At 37.1% G+C, this 16,617-nt stretch overlaps 1 protein-coding gene across 1 annotated transcript; it reads left to right on the forward strand.

The window, feature by feature from the left end:
• Positions 1-13,681: 13,681 nt before the first annotated feature.
• LOC127075723 (annexin-like protein RJ4) lies at positions 13,682-15,746 on the forward strand. The gene is made up of 6 exons (XM_051017184.1): positions 13,682-13,976; positions 14,094-14,239; positions 14,326-14,541; positions 14,636-14,848; positions 14,943-15,032; positions 15,419-15,746. The coding sequence occupies exons 1-6, from the start codon at positions 13,904-13,906 to the stop codon at positions 15,620-15,622; spliced, it is 942 nt and encodes a 313-aa protein (XP_050873141.1). The 5' UTR covers positions 13,682-13,903; the 3' UTR covers positions 15,623-15,746.
• Positions 15,747-16,617: the final 871 nt, after the last annotated feature.

The raw sequence follows: 16,617 nt of genomic DNA on the forward strand, positions 1-16,617 counted from the left end.
TTGAAAGGCACAAAGGCCTGAAAATGGTTTGAATGAGTTAGTTCTTTTTGAACTTTTTGAAAGTTTGAGTCAAGTATAGTTAAGTTTATTCACAAGTTTGATTTAAGAAAAGAAGTTTAAAAATGCAATGGCATAAAGCCAAAGTTTCTATCTTTTTGCAAAAGTGGTCAAAGTTTAGAACAAAATAGTTCACACAAAGAAGATTTTGAAAATGGAGGGGGAGATTTTGAAATTAAAGAAATAGGGAGAAGATGAAGAGAATATCCTATGCACAAAATTTAAAAGTTTAAAGTTGAAAATATCTAACCAAGTGGGTAGCAATCCAATAGACAAGTATCTCAATAGAAACCCAGAATTCCCTTGGACTTTTAGATTCAAGCAACACACAAATGCACAATTATATTATCTTGAAGAGCAAGGCATCAAATAAAGATGGTCTCATCCAAGCTTATCCACTTCATGATCTTTTACAAAATAACCCATGCAACAGATGAATTCCACAAGTCACAGGTTCAAAATAACAGCTTCACAATGGTCATGTTGCAGATGAATTTTAGAGAGATCTTCAAAGATGTATCAGATGAATTTTCAAATTGCAAGCACTTGGTTCTTCATAAATTGGCATTGGCCAAGTCCATTAGCAAAGGAATGTTGCCTAGATTCTAAGTCCATTTGCTCAAGATCAAACCAACAGTCCACTCAAAAGTTTTTTAAGGTTCTTTTTTTTATTATGTACATTAAATGGTTAAAGACCATACAAACAAACAAAACAACACAAACAAAATATATCACACAATATGGTCCAAATGGACAAAGTGAAAATTATATTAATATAAACAATTAGAATGATATGTATAATGACAAATGAAATAAAGTGCTAAAAGTAAATTGCATTAAAGTAAAAGCTTGAAATTAAAAGTCAATAGTTAGTAAGTTAGAGGTTAGTTTTGTTTTGCTTTTCATTTCAAGACATTCTTTGGAGAACACTCAACCCACTTGCCACAAGCATGGATCCTTGAACCAAAACATCTTCCAAAGGAAGGAAATAAGGCCAAGTTTCCACACAATACCATGGAAGAGGGGAGAGTTATAATCCCACTAACTAGAATGCTTATGCCTTTTGCGTCACAAATTTAGCGTTATGTTAAGCAATCGTAATTGGACTTATGTAGAAGTCATAACTATTTGAGGTCGGGCAATAGGCTTTTAGTGTTAATGCATGTTGGAGACATAGTGTTATGAACTATGCTCATGAAATATACCATACACAAAAATATGCAAAAGGTGTGGCATAATCTCATCCATACTCATGTCAATTTTTCAATCAACTAGCATTAGGACTTTGAGATGTCATTGGCCAAATGAAAATGAATGGATGAAGAAGGGGAATTAGATGAAGAGGGAAAGGGATGAATGAGATCACAAATTGGTCAAAGGAGTACTTTTACCAAATTAATATCATTCATTCATTTTGGGAGATGGAATGTACATCCCATCAATCCCCTGAATCCAATGATATTAACTTGACAAAGTCAAATCAACCTTGACCAAGGCCCAACAACAAACAATAAACTCAAACAAGTCAATACAAATGGTCAACACAATTAAAATGGCATTTATTCAATTAAAAATGATAAAATAATGCATTTAATTCAAATATGTTTTGTCCAAATCCTAAAATCTCATCAAAACACCAAAGAAATGGCCATGAGATTTATCATAGGTCAAACAAGGTCAAAGGACCTTGGAGAAAAATTTTCATAATTTTTGGACACTTAAAAATATTTTTAAACAATTAAAAACAAATATAAAATCAATTAATTCATGAAAAATATTAATAATGATCCAAAAAATAATTTTAATTCAGAATATGAAAGAGAAAAATATTTAAATTTTTTTTGGTGAAAGTTTCATATTTTTTGGATCAATATTGAATTTAATATGAATTATTGAAGAAAATACAATTAAAACAAAATATCAAACATTCAAAAATACGTGGACCATCAGATCTCCCTCATCAATTGAGGTGGCGGATCTGATGATCCAAAACGCGTGTTCCATGTGTTCCTGAGTCAACCGCGTGACACAAATGGTATTCACAAGGGACGATCAAGATTAAAACATGGAGGATGGATCATATGGTTCAGAGATTGTCCAGATCATCGCCGGAGCCAGAGCTCTGATCATCTTCTCCGGTGGCACTCACCGGACTGGTCAACATAAACCATCACCAAAAAAAGAAACAAGGACATGATCTTAAAGAGGAAATGGCACTGAGCTCGAATCTGACCTCCAATTCCAAATATATTAAGAGATATGTAGAATTGAAAAATGAGGTACATGAACTGAGTTGGTTCGATTTGGCCTCAAAGCAACTCAATCTTCTTGCCTTTATTGGTAGGACTTCAGACAACCAAAGAATCAATGGAATTGAGCAATAAATTGAGAGGATCGAAGAGTTGAAAATTTCTACAAATTACCTTCAATGGAGGTCTGATCTTGATGGATCTTGAGCTTGCTTGCACTTGGACTCACTCTAATTGCTTGCAGGAGAGGAAAGGAGAGGTTTAGAAGCAATGGATTCTTGGAGAATTGAATTCCAAAATAGTGGAGATTCAAGCTCAAATTCAAATGAATTTATCAGGTTTATCCTATCAGAGTGAAGGGTTTTCAATGGGGGATCAAAGTTGGCGCCATGTCTATGTTAATTATGAGCAAATGCAGTTCTATGTATAGCCAAATCATGTGATATTTGCACACTCTCTTCCACTTTCCAAAATTGGCAAAATGGTGATGCAAAGTTATATGGGCGCGCATAGGCCCATGAAATGATAGCTAAAGGTCCAAAGTGAATGATCAGATGTGTTGGAGTTAGCTTAGATTGCAAGGCACATCTGCATTGTTGCTTGAAGTTGGATCCATGCCAAATGATATCAGCATGTTTAAGCCATACGCAGCCTATGCATTTCAAGTCCAAAATAAATGAATTTTAGCTCTTTTGAAAGGTGAGATCAAGAGGAAAAAGTTTGATGTTGAACACTTTTTCATTTGGAGCTTGGAACTTGGATAAATTTGAGGTGGAATTTTGGAAAAAATTGACATATCAAAAAATTTCTAAGTGTCAAGCCATATGTCTCAATATTCCACCTTGCTTAACTTTTTATAGGAGCTTCAAATGAGAAAAGTGTCTTCATCAAAGTTGTAGATCTCTCAACTAACTTCAAAATGGTCACCAATTTCATGTCATTTCGATTTTAAATGATAGAGTTATGCATTTTTGAAGTTTGGAAAAATCACTTGATCAATGGTATAGGTCAAAAGTGACCTATAATGTAGCCTCATATCACATGCTCAAAAAAGTTGAATCAGCTCCCACTCCAAACATCAAAGTTTAATTATACACATTGAATTTGATTTTGAAACTTGTAAATCTTTCATCTCATAAAAATTGAGCAAGTTATGGCCTTGGGAAGTTGACTTTCAAATTAGGGTTTAGACAAAATGACCTATAATGTTTCAACATAGAAAATGATTTTCCAAGCAAAACTAGCTCTAGGTCTCAACATGAAAGTTGTTTATAATATCAGTTAGAGTAAGTTATCTCTTGGAACCATTTTCATATGATGAAAACTGTAGGAGATAGGGTCTAGGGAGACCCAGTTTTGATTAGATGAATTCATCTGGCCAACCACCATCAACCAACTTGCTAATTTCCAAATATCTTGACTTTATTGGCTCATGGTAGATCATATATGCATAAGATGATGAAATTTGAGGTGTCCCTTGAGAAATTTGATCAATTGGTGAGATAGCTTGTTGGAGAAGTTACTCAAGATACCCAGTCAAACTAGGGTTTCCAAGGCAAATCACCCTCAAACTCTTGAAGCAAACTTGATAAATATAACATGTAGAGAACATTAGGACTCATATATGATGTTCATACCCATTCTTGAATCAATTCTTGATTGTGCTCTTTGTTCATGAGGGTCTCAAACCCTAGATATGAACTTGATGAATTAATGAGATCATGGCTACAAAAGAGTTTGACAAATACAAAGACATATTTTTGGTATTTTGGTTAGTGAAATGATATAATACAAGTATGATATAATCACAAAGTTCTTGGTTATCTCTCCTAAAACAAACCCAATGAAGGAGGGGTAAGGAGGATGCCAAGGTATGATCCCAATGCTTATGCTTATGATGAAATTGCATGAGGGATCTTATGGTCAAAATTGGGGTCTTACAGTGGATACCATGCACTTCTGAGACTAGGATTCAAGATGGATATCTCGCCCATATGAGTTCTCTCCATTACTCAAAACACATTCAAACCACTCAAACTCTTTTTTCTCCGCCATGCGATTGACCCTTAAACCCTTTCTCAAATGAAAGGTATTTTTTTTCAAGACGATGCAAAGCAATTTTTCGTCCACTTGAACGTGTGAGTAAGCTTGCGACATTCCCCGTGAATGTTGATTTGTAAATCCATTTGGCCGTGATGCAAACGTCCCCTTCCCCACTTGTTTTGGGTAGTCCAACAATGTTTTTGTCGATTGACACAAAGTAGCTTTCGCTAAAATTGACCAAAAAAGAAATATTTTTCTACCAAGAACTACGTAAGCCTTGAGGTTTCTATTGCACCTGGAGATACGTAGGAGCAGGATTTGTAAATTTTGTCAGGCCCATTAATAAAAAACATAGGTTTAGTCCCCTTCGTTGCAAAGTCCAAAAACATTCTTTCTATTCTCTTCTTTCTTTCCCACCTAATAGCTCAAGAAGTCTAACATTTCAAACTAACACTAACACACATAACTAACCTAACAGTTGTTGTTGAGTACAACGGACGTGAGGGGTGCTCATACCTTCCCCTTGCGTAATCGACTCCCAAACCCTGCTTTGGTTGCGCGACCATAATCATTGTCATTCTTTCTTGGGTTTTATCGATATTTCCCCTTTCCTTTTAGTAATAAATAAAGTTCGGTGGTGACTTTGTTCGGTCCATCATTGCGAGCGTGCGATTGTGCTTCACTAGGTCGTGTTCTCATTTTTTCGAGGTACGACAATGATGTACCATATGAAACCTTTGTTCATAAGGGTAAAAGTCGACGGGAAGTGTTCGTAGACGGAGTTGCAGCTGTTAACTTGATGCCTTACACTTTTTTCAAGAAGATGGGGAAATGCGATGATGATCTTCGATAGCACAATATGGTTTTATCCAAGTACGAGGGAAAAACCAGTAATATACTTGGGGTTATCCAAGTCCACCTAGCCGTTGGTACAACCACGCAATGGACGCTCTTTATGGTAATAAACTGCAGAGAAAATTTTAACCTACTCCTAGGATGGGAATGGATCCATGGAATAGGAGTAGTACCATCAACTGTGCATCAAAGACTCATAATCTGGAGAAAGGACGACATCGTTGAAAACATCGAAACTGGTGAGAGTTATTACAGGATCGATGAGGCCAAGGGCTCAAAGAAATCTTTTGACCAGCATTTGGAAAACATCGCACCTTATGATAATGAATCAGGGTCCTACACTTCAGTCAACACATGCCATGTACTGAACCTCGATCCCGACTACAAATTCATCTAGGATGCTGAAGAAGAAATGGAGCCAGAAATGGTAGTTCCACATACGGGGTGGCCTGCAGTCGATGGAGATAACTACTGAGTCAAAACGTTTGACTCGAATTTCGGCCTATTTGGATGAGAACTAAAGAAAGTCGGCTCTAGAAGCTGAGAGACTATAGAATTTGGCCATCGAAGCCAAAGAATATGAAGATGGCCGACAAGGCCAAACAACAGCTTCAGAAAGCTGAAGGCTTGATTGCATCTATGACAATGAGCCTCTGGGGTTTGAGAAAAACACATTGAATGAGTTATAGAAAATGAAAGCGCAAGACCCACTGAAGAGATTGATCTTGGAGACGGAGTCACAAAAAGAACAACATATATAAGCATTAAAGTTGGGTCAAAGATGAAGGTTAATTCATCGAAGTATTGAAAGAATACAGAGACTGTTTTGCCTAGAACTATGGAGAAATTCGTGGTCTGGATCGAAGTGTGGTAGAGCACGGATTGCCTATTCTAACCAGGAAAATGGCCAATAAAGCAGCATCCCCGACGGTTTGCTCCAGAAGTCACAATAAGTATTAAGCGAGATCGAAAGACTCCTCAAAAGTTGGTTCATCAGATTTGCAAGGTATGTCGAATGGATAGCTAATATAGTACCTGTTATTAAGAAAAATGGAATTCTCAGAATCTGCAATGATTTTAAAGATTTAAACAATGTTACTCCAAAATATGAGTATTTGACGCCTGTGGAAGAAATGCTAGTCGATTCAGCCGCAGACTTCGAATACTTGAGTATGCTTGATGGTTATTCTGGCTATAATCAAATTCTCATAGTGGAAGATGATGTTCCCAAGACGGTATTTTGATGCCCTGGAGCTTTGGGAACATACGAATAGGTTGTGATGCCGTTTGGTTTAAAAATCTCTGGAGCAACCTATCAAAGAGCCATGAATGTCATATTCCATGATTCTATTGAAAAATTTATGCAGGTATACATTGATGATATTGTGATAAAATCATCATCTGAAAATGATCATTTGGATCATCTTCGAATTTCATTTGAGAGAATGAGAAAATATGGATTGGAAATGAATCCATTAAAATGTGCTTTTGGTGTACATGCAAGAGACTTTTTAGGTTTTGTGTTACACAAGAAAGGCATCGAGATCAACATAAACAAAACAAAAGAAAATTTAGATCTCAAGCCTCCTTCGACAAAGAAACAACTCTAGTCTTTGTCGGGGAAGATAAACTTCTTGAGAAGATTTAAATCGAATCTAAGTGGCAAGACAAAGGTTTTTTCGCCATTACTCAAGATCAAGAAGGAAAGTGATTTTCACTAGGGGCAAGAACAACAGGAGGCTTTCGACGCCATCAAGGAGTACCTCATAAAACCTACCATTTTGTTACCTCCTAGTAGGAATAAGAATATGAGTTTGTATATTGTTGTGTCGGATACGAGTATAAGAAGTATGTTAGCTCAAGAGGATGACAATGGTGTTGAAAGACCCATCTATTACCTCAGTTGAATTCTGATAGATGCTGAAACTAGGTATAGTGTGATTGAAAAGTTATGCTTGTGCTTGTACTTCTCATGTATGAAACTAAAGCAATATATAAAACTAGTTGATATTTATGTTTCGTCTCATTGTGATGTTATTAAACATATGTTGTCTAAACCCATTCTACATAGTCGAATTGGGGAATGAGCACTAGCATTAACATAATTTTCTTTAACATATAGGCCTTTGGGGGCTATGAAAGGCCAGATAGTGGCATATTTTATTTTAGATCACGTCATAGAAATGGAACAGGAGTTGGGATCTTAATATTGTCCCCATAAGACATTTCGACGAAGTTCAAATGTAAAGTCGACAGAAAGTGTTCCAATAACAAAGCAGAGTACGAAGCCCTAATAACTGGTCTCAAAATCTTAAGGGACTTAAGGGCCAAGAAGGTTGAAATAAAAGGAGATTCGAAGCTAGTGATCATACAAATCATACGAGAATACAAGTGCATTAAAGAAAATCTGCTGATGTATTTCGTAATGGCGACACAACTATTAGAATGCTTCTAGGTTGTCAGCGTCACGCGTGTGCCCAGAATGGAGAATCAAGAAGCCAACGAGTTAGCACAAATTGCCTCTGGGTACAACGCATCGAAAGAAAAGCTCAAGGCTTTTATTGAGGTAAAGGAAAAGATGGTGTCGAACGTCTCGCCGTCACCCAATATAGAAATCCTAAAAATTGGGGGGGGAGAGGTCTTCAGCAATAAATTTCTTGAAATTTTTGAAATTTTTGCAAGGCGCGAAGTTTTTTCCATTGACAACTTGTCAAAATCAGATTGGAGAAAACCAATCATATAGTACTTGGAAAATCTAGTCGAAAAGACTGACAGGAGAATCAAGTATTGAGCTTTAAGTTATGTATGCCTGGGAAATGAGTTGTTGAAGAAAAATAAAGAAGGAGTATTGCTCAAGTGCCTTAGAGATACAAAAACCTACTTGGCAATATCTGAGGTACACAGTGGAACCTGTGGGGCACACCAAACAGGCCATAAAATGAAATGGCTATTATTTCGACAAGGTATTTATTGGCCAAGTATGTTAAAAGACTATATTAATTTTGCCAAAGGGTGCCAAGAATGCCAAATGCACACAAGCATCCAGTATGTACCAGCAAGAGAGTTGCATGCAATTATCAAGCCTTGTCCCTTTCGAGGTTGGGAATTAGATGTCATCGGTGAGATTCGACCAGCCTCGTCGAAACAACAAAAGTTTATCCTAGTCGAAATAGACTACTTTACAAAATGGATAGAAGTTATCCCTTTAGTAAAAGTGGATCAAGAGGTTGTGATCAAATTCATTCAAAAACACATCGTGTATAGGTTTGGGATTCCTGAAACTATTACTACATATCAAGGCTCAATTTTTGTGGGACAAAAGATGCAAGAATTCGCCGCTGAAATAGGGTTCTAGTTGGTTACTTACACACCTTACTACGCCCAAGCAAATGGCCAAGTCAAGGTAGCCAACAAAGGGATAATTGGTTTAATAAAAAAACATGTTTCCAAGAAACCTAAGAATTGGCACAAAATATTAGACCAAATTTTATGGGCTTGTCGAACATCCCCAAAAGGGGCAACGAATTCAACGCCTTCCCGTTTGACATTTGGGCACGATGTTGTGTAGCCAACAGAGAATTGTTTACAATCAGTTAGGGTGAAACGGTAAAACGAAATCCCATCTGAACAGTATTGGAGATTGATGTTCGATGAACTGACTGATTTAGACGAAGAAAGGTTGGCTGCAATAAACGTGTTGATACGACAAAAGGCGTGTTTGGCCAAAGTATACAATAAAAGGATTAAGATGAAAACCTTTACAATAAATGATTATGTTTGGAAGGTAACTTTACCTATGGATCAAAGAGATCAAACTTTAGGAAAATGGTCACCAAAGTGGGAAGGACCATTTCAAATAATCCAAATGTTTACTAACAATGCCTACGAAATTCAGGAGTTGGGTTTCGATCGAAGAATCTTAAGGGTAAATGGGAAATATTTGAAAAAGTATAAACTTGTGTTACAAGAGATTCAAATTCAAACATAGTGAAAATAATCATTAATTGTTTAAAGCCAAGATGGCAAACAAAATAGTCATCCAGCGCTACAATTGCTTCGACAAAAGAAATACATCAAGCAGGAAACCTAGACTTAAAGTCTTCGAAAAGGGTCTTCTCATGACCAATTCTGCTGTCAAGGAGGCTTTTCTTCTCCCGCAGCTGGTTAATCCTTGCTTTGATTTCAAGGGCCTTTTCTCCATGTGAAATCCCTTTAAGAACCTCCTGGTCGACGACATCTTGAGTAGGAAGAGGTTCAACTGTATCCAAAGAGGATTTTTGCGCTTCGACCTTAACAATCTTCTTAGTAAGTTCAGATATTTGAGATTGATAATATGAGATTTAATGATCAAAGACTTTGTTTGTTGAAGCGTTCCTGTTTCTTGGCCTCGAAGTCATTGAGTTTTTTATCACAAACTTCACTAAAATCCCACTCTAGTCTTATCTCGTTGATCTTTGTTTTAATTTGAAAATTAGAATTTCGACGAAGAGCGAGATCCTTGACCAGTTGGGTGAAAAAAGCTTCGAACTCAATCAAGTATCTGGAAACCGGAGCAGGAAGCTCGTGTAGGGCAAGTTTGTTGAGAAATTTCAGGATGTCGCACGCCAAGGCTTCTTCTTCCTCGACGATAATTATAATCTCGCGCTCAAACAAATAATCTTTTAAAGGTTGAAGTTTGAGAGTGATAGTGGCATCCATTCTTGGAGCAGGTAAGTCAGTCGAAGAAGAAGGTTGAACATCATTCGATGTTTGACGATGTTGTTGCAGCTTCCTTAAGGCCTATGTCGGATTTTGTGGCTTCATGGCCAAACCTTCTTCCGGAGTAAGAGTGCTGAAAGAAGTGCATTCGCCAACAGCTGTCGAAGGGGCATGAGTTTGCTGAGTATTAAGATTTTGTTGTGCCTCAGGCGACATGCTCCATAACTCATCATGTCTCTGAGGACTCAAGAGAGTCTCAGTTGGTTGACTTTCGACCCTCATATTGATTGTGGGCTCAGCAGGAGTTGAATCAGCCACATGTCCCTATAACAAAGAAGTCAAGATCCATATCGTAGAATAATTCACGAAATGGAAAAACAAGGGGAGCCAAATACCTGGGGAGCCACGTGTTGTGGGGAAGCTGGAGTATTTCTTGTTTGACCCTGGGACGCAAAAACCTCAGTAAGATCATCAGGAACTGAGGTCTTTGCGGTCGAAAAAGCGATTCTTGAAGGAGTTTTTTTAGCCGAAACTTTCTTTTTTTAGGCCGGAGTGGGTGGAGTAGTTGGTGGCGCCTTTGATGTAGGAAAAATGTGTGAATGTGCGCTGCCATCAGAGTCTTAAATTTCGAACAAAGGCACCTCTTTAGGAACCTAAGTCACAAGATAGGTGAGAGGGTGACTGAATTTTAAAACCTCATGAAACGCTAAGACACGAAGTACCTTTGGTTTTGGGGTCGATTGAGCCTTTTGTCTTTTTGAAGGTTTGCTAGGGGATGGAGTAGTAGATGGAACCCTCTTTCGACCCTAGAAGATAGAAACAGAGAAAAATAAGTTGTTATTTTTTGCTTCTCAAAGAAGGAAAAAGTGAAAGAATAGTGGTTACCTTCTTTGTTTGGGCCTCATCAGCATTGGTAATTTGGATTATTGCATCGAGAGCGTCAGTAGTCGGTGGTAGAGTAGGAATTTCTCCTGCGAGAGTGGAGAAAGCGTCGATCATATGTTGAAGAAAAAGTGCACTAGGAAAACATTGACGTTGGTAGTCGGACCACCACTCGTCGAAGTCTTTGGTTGTCAAAAAGGATTGCTGGAATTTGAAAACTAGTAATTCGAGGCGCTGAGTAAACTTGTGAAATCTTAGACAAGCTTTATGGCCTTTAGCGTTCAGTGGTCGACCAACCCATACGATGTCAGTCGAATGTGACACCAAAGATTTCGGTAATATCTGGCTAAGGCCAAATTGGCGAGCCACCAAGTTAGGTTGGTAGCTCATAAAACCATATCCGTTCGACCCTGCCTCTATCCTGAAGGACATCGGTGTATGAGTCAAAAACGCCCTCCACGCAACACTAGAATGTGTTGCAACTTGAGGAGAATCAGTTGGGAAAGGATTTTTAAACCATTTTGGGCCAAAGCTTCGATCTACAAATTGGTCCATACCTGAAACAAAGGAATTGGCCTCGATAAACATATTAAGATAGTTCACAAAAAGGTGTTTCTTGGGAGCTCCCTGACATGTCATTAAGGTGAGTCTTGCGTCTTCGACTGGTCGATCCTCGTTCAAACACATTATGCGCTCTGACACGGGATAACCCAACTGGTATTCTATGGTGGCGGTTAACCAGTGTTGCAACAGCTACATAGGGCCTGACAAATTCAGGGCCTTTGGAGTAGAATGGAGATATTTCAATTTTAGGGTTGCAAGCCCCAAAGAGTGGTACAAGGAAGCTAGCAAAATCTTACCTAAAGAAACTTGTCTACCTTCGTGGATTTGGATCGCCAGGCATATGTAACTCTTGGCTATTTGTAAAGAGTTAGGACAGAAGACATAGTATGAAAGGCAAAGGGTTAGAAAAGCAATACGTTCTTCATCAAATACTTCGACAGAATCTTAACATGGTGGTCTTCGATATAATTTTGAAGGCTGGCGCGACTGAACAAAAAGGTGGCTTCTACCGGAAGTGTATGGCCGAAAGTTTTGCCCAGAGGTGATAAACCTGTAATAACCGCCACATCGAAATGAGTTGGCGTCATCATACCACAGGGAAGCTGGAAGGTATTGGTCGAACCCTCCCAAATAATACATCGAAGCCAACATCATGCATGGATTGATTTGATGGGCGTGCCTCGAGATATGGATATCATCAAAGATACCATCACTTCTCCATTGGTCTTGGCGTTTGCGTTGAACTTTGTTAAGCCAAGCCACGTACTCCTTATTTCCAGGAGTAGGCATTAATCTGAAAACTCTAGCCTTTGGGTCCATGAACTTTACATCGATGGTACCGTCCTTTTCAAAAGCTGGAGGGAGAGCAGGACTAAAACCAGGAAATTAGGATTGAACATTTTTTGGTTGAGTTTTGGTGTCTGGAAACGGCCCATGGAAGGCAATGAGTTTGTCAGCAACGACAAATGGAATGAGCATTTGGCGTTGCCAGATTTTGACCACGGCCTCATTAATGGAGGTAGGTTGAGGAATAAGTTTCATGATTTCAGCTTCAGTAAGTTGAAATGCAATAGAATTGTTGTCAATGTAGAAGGTTTCTATGTCCTTGGTGTGAGTAGAGGAAGCCATTGCAGTGAAAAAAGGAAAAAAATAGGAGAGTAATATCTCTTTGAAGGATTTCAGAGAAAATGCACAGATGAAGAAGCAAAAAGAAAAATGTTGAACACGAAAAAGTGGTATTTATAGGCTGACAGAATGACAACCATGGGTCGATTGATTGACGACAGTTGTACGACTAAATGGTAGTGGGAAAGTCAGTAGCGTTAGTTGAAAGCCCACGACCTAGGAAGTAGCTTCTAATGATGGCACTTTTATGGGAAATCGTGGCGCAGAAAAAATCATCATTGTTCAGAGCATCATTAACGATTAGACATCCAGCCGAAATTTGGAAAGTCAAAAAGCCAAGTTTCTCGGTCGAAACGTCTCTCGGTCGAAACTGGCCTCTTAGGGGGGCAATTTGTTAGCTGACATATTTCGACCACGACGAAGGGAGAAATTAGGACACGTGGCACATCATGAATGGGTCACAACCTCCTAGCAATTATTTTTTATTGCTATTTAAGTAAATGTGATTTTCATTTCTAGAGGTGACATTTGTAACATTGCAATAGGAAAACAGTTGAAGTATCAGGCGTCTAAGAGAAAAGAGTTAACTTCCTGCAAAGTGGACACCTGCTTCCACATTTATTTTCAAACCATTTAACTTATCAAGTTATTTCATTTGTTTTGTCCATTTACGTCTTTATCTTGCTTTTACCTTTCTACTTTTAGTGTATTTTTTATTGCAAACATTTTACTTATTGTTCCAAACACTTTACCAACAAACACATCATATACCCAACACATATTAGTCTAGGACTTTGTCGTCGGTCCTACAAATAAACCTCGATAGAAAGACCAAAAATTATTATAAACAATTTGTCGCCTAACCGGCCATAGTCGCAGAAACTCTTCAAACGTTACAGACACTTCGAAGTAATTATGTTTCTAGGTTCATCTTATAATCAAATTATTAGTTATTCTAATGTAATTTCTATGCTGCAAGAAGTCCAAAATATATTTAAAATTAAAAATGTCTAGTTATTATATTCTTCTCCGACTCAAAACCATAATAAAGAGACAATTACATAAAATGTGTAATGAGTGATACTATTTTCTAACCCTCTACTATATTTTTTTAACTTTACTAAATTACTTACGTATTCTGCCAATATATAAGGAAGATACATCGGTTTTCAAAAATTTTAAAAATATTGTATTTATTATCAAAATGGTGCAGTATGTTTCTTTTCCTTTTTTGTCCACATTCGTCCCATTCAAGTTCCTAGAATTCACAGGGTTCGTGTCCCTATAATTCACGGACTAAAAATATCTTACCGTTCAAAGAGAACAATATTAAGTCTACATAGTATTATAAATAGAAGAGCTATAGACATAGATTTCTTCATCACAGCATCAAAGTTAGTACAAGTCGTATAGAAAATACACATTCAACTATGGCTACTCTTATTGCTCCTAGCAACCACTCTCCCCAAGAAGATGCTGAATCTCTAAGAAAGGCTTTTGAAGGTCTGATCAATGTTCATCCTTTTTTTGTAAATTTATTTTATGATGAAAATATGTAACAAAATTGATGAATCTTAAACATATGATGTTGTATTTTAATTAATGATCAAATTTGTGTAGGTTGGGGTACTGATGAAAGAACAGTGATAACAATTCTGGGTCATAGAAATTCTCACCAGATTCAACAAATTAGAAAAGCTTACGAAGAGATTTACCAAGAGGATCTTATCAAACGTTTGGAATCTGAACTCAAAGGAGACTTTGAGGTAACTTTATTTATCCAAGTAGTTTTGTGAACTATTTTTTTTGAATGTGTTGATGAATTTTGAAATGTGGTAATTTTATCAAACAGAAAGCTGTGTACCGTTGGATCTTAGAACCGGCTGATCGTGATGCTGTTTTGGCCAATGTTGCTCTCAAGAGCGGTAAGAACTACAATGTTGTTGTTGAGATTGCTTCGATTCTCTCACCCGAAGAGCTTTTTAACGTGAGACGCGCTTATATCAAACGCTATAAGCACTCGTTGGAAGAGGACTTGGCTACTCATACCTCTGGTCATCTTCGTCAGGCAAGTACTTTTTTCACCGATCTAGATTTCAGGATTTAGGGATTGTGAGGTTTTTGATTGTATTCATGAGATTTTTGGTTGATTTTTTGAGCAGCTTTTGGTAGGGTTGGTGACTGCTTTTAGGTATGTTGGTGATGATGTGAATGCAAGATTAGCACAGAGTGAAGCTGATATTCTTCATGAGGCTGTGAAAGAAAAGAAAGGAAGCCAGGAAGAAGCTGTTAGGATCTTGACTACTAGGAGTAAGGCTCAGTTGATTGCAACTTTCAACCGTTACAGAGAGACTCATGGTACTTCAATTACTAAGGTATAGCAAAAAAATCTTAAAACACAAACTCAGCAATGAAATTGAGAATGTAAAATTCTGATGCAATTCATTGTGTGAATTTTATCTTTTACAGAAGCTGTTGGAGGAAGGATCTGATGATTTTCAGAAGGCTTTGTATACCACCATTCGTTCCTTCAATGATCATGTTAAGTACTATGAAAAGGTATAACTCTGTTTTGTTTTTTTTCTGTTAATCAAGCATGTGATTATATCATGGTTTTAAACTGTGGTTGCGGTCATGGATGCGGTTGCATTGCGGGTGTTGCAATTGCAATCATTGTGGTTTATGTGAAGCACAGTGTGGCCGTTGCGATTTTAATTGGGAGTTATTTGATTTTACAGTTAAAAAACACTAATGCTAAGATTTTTCATTGCATAAAAAGTATATTGAGTTTTTGGATTTTGAAATTGAGTTGAAAATATGAGTGAAATTTGACTTAATGTGAATTCTAATGATGCAGTAGTAGTCTGCAATTTAAAACCATGTCTGATGGTTATAATGAATTTTCTAATAGTGATATCACTTGACATTTTCTGATCTTGTTATAGGTTGTGCGAGATGCGGTGAAGAAGGTTGGAACCGACGAGGACGCACTCACCCGTGTGATTGTGAGCAGGGCTCAACATGATCTGAAAGCCATCTCAGATGTTTATCACAAGAGAAACAGTGTTCCTTTTGAGCATGTTGTGGCTAAGGAAACATCTGGGGATTACAAGAAGCTCCTTCTCACTCTTTTGGGCCAAGAAGATTGAGTTTTTTACCTTTCTCTTTGAGTGTGGTTTTAGTTTTTAGTTTTTGCTTTGTGAGAATTTGAAGTTCTATCTTATTATGTACTGTATTTTGACTTATTATGTGATGTTTGATGCTTCATTTTGACATGCTGTATTTTAAGTTTGAACTGTTATTAATAATAATCCATGAGGAACTATCTCAAAAATAAATAAAGATGTGTCAATGTATCTAGAAATTGTTAATTCTTAGAATAAGATTAAGGCTAGAAATTGGTAATTCTTAGAATAAGAGTAAGGACTGTGTGCTAGCTCTACAAAATTAAAGAAATCTTGGTTCATTTTGTGAATTCAAGATGTTGAAAATTTAATTTGTAGTTGGAAGAGTCACAAAGTTATCTGTTAATTAAAGATCAAAACTTCAATAACCAAATCAAAATTTGAATGTCATTAGTAGTTGTGCAGAAACATGATATACATGAGTGTAGGTTTCGAACCATCCTATTTGTTCATCTTTCTTTAAAAATAGTGAATTTCAGCTATTAAATTATTTAACATTTTTTTTTCAAATTTTAGCTACCAGTCAAAACCGAACCTTGTGTTCTTAGCTCAACTCTAAAATTCCACATAAATTATCTTCACAACTAAATTATTAAGTTATATAAACTATGACATAGTTTTTTTATTTATTGATGTTTCAAACATATGAATTCAAGATGCAAGAAACTCTTGATTCTCCAAATGTAGGAATTTTGGATCAAGATATATGAGGTGAGGTGTGTTGCTTGGCCTTTTCATGTTGGCATAAGCACGTTACAATATTTTATATTTCACCTAGAAAAAATCACCCGAAACAATGTGCTACGTGTCCAAGTGTCTGATGACCATGACATTGTACCAAAACTATACTATAAAAAAAAGGATAAACAAGGAAGGTGTCTCTTCACTTGAGAAAAAAGCAACAGGTGAGAAACCTTTCCCCTAAACAACCAAGTAACTAGACAAAACAAACTTCAAAT

This window comes from Lathyrus oleraceus, chromosome 4 (assembly GCF_024323335.1).
Source record: "Lathyrus oleraceus cultivar Zhongwan6 chromosome 4, CAAS_Psat_ZW6_1.0, whole genome shotgun sequence".
NCBI lineage: Eukaryota > Viridiplantae > Streptophyta > Magnoliopsida > Fabales > Fabaceae > Lathyrus > Lathyrus oleraceus.

Coding starts and splice junctions, on each gene's coding strand:
- LOC127075723 (XM_051017184.1), top strand. CDS start 13,904: ATGGCTACTCTTATTGCTCCTAGCAACCACTCTCCCCAAGAAGATGCT. Junction 13,977..14,093: donor TCTAAGAAAGGCTTTTGAAG/GTCTGATCAATG, acceptor AAATTTGTGTAG/GTTGGGGTACTGATGAAAGA. Junction 14,542..14,635: donor CCTCTGGTCATCTTCGTCAG/GCAAGTACTTTT, acceptor TTTTTTGAGCAG/CTTTTGGTAGGGTTGGTGAC.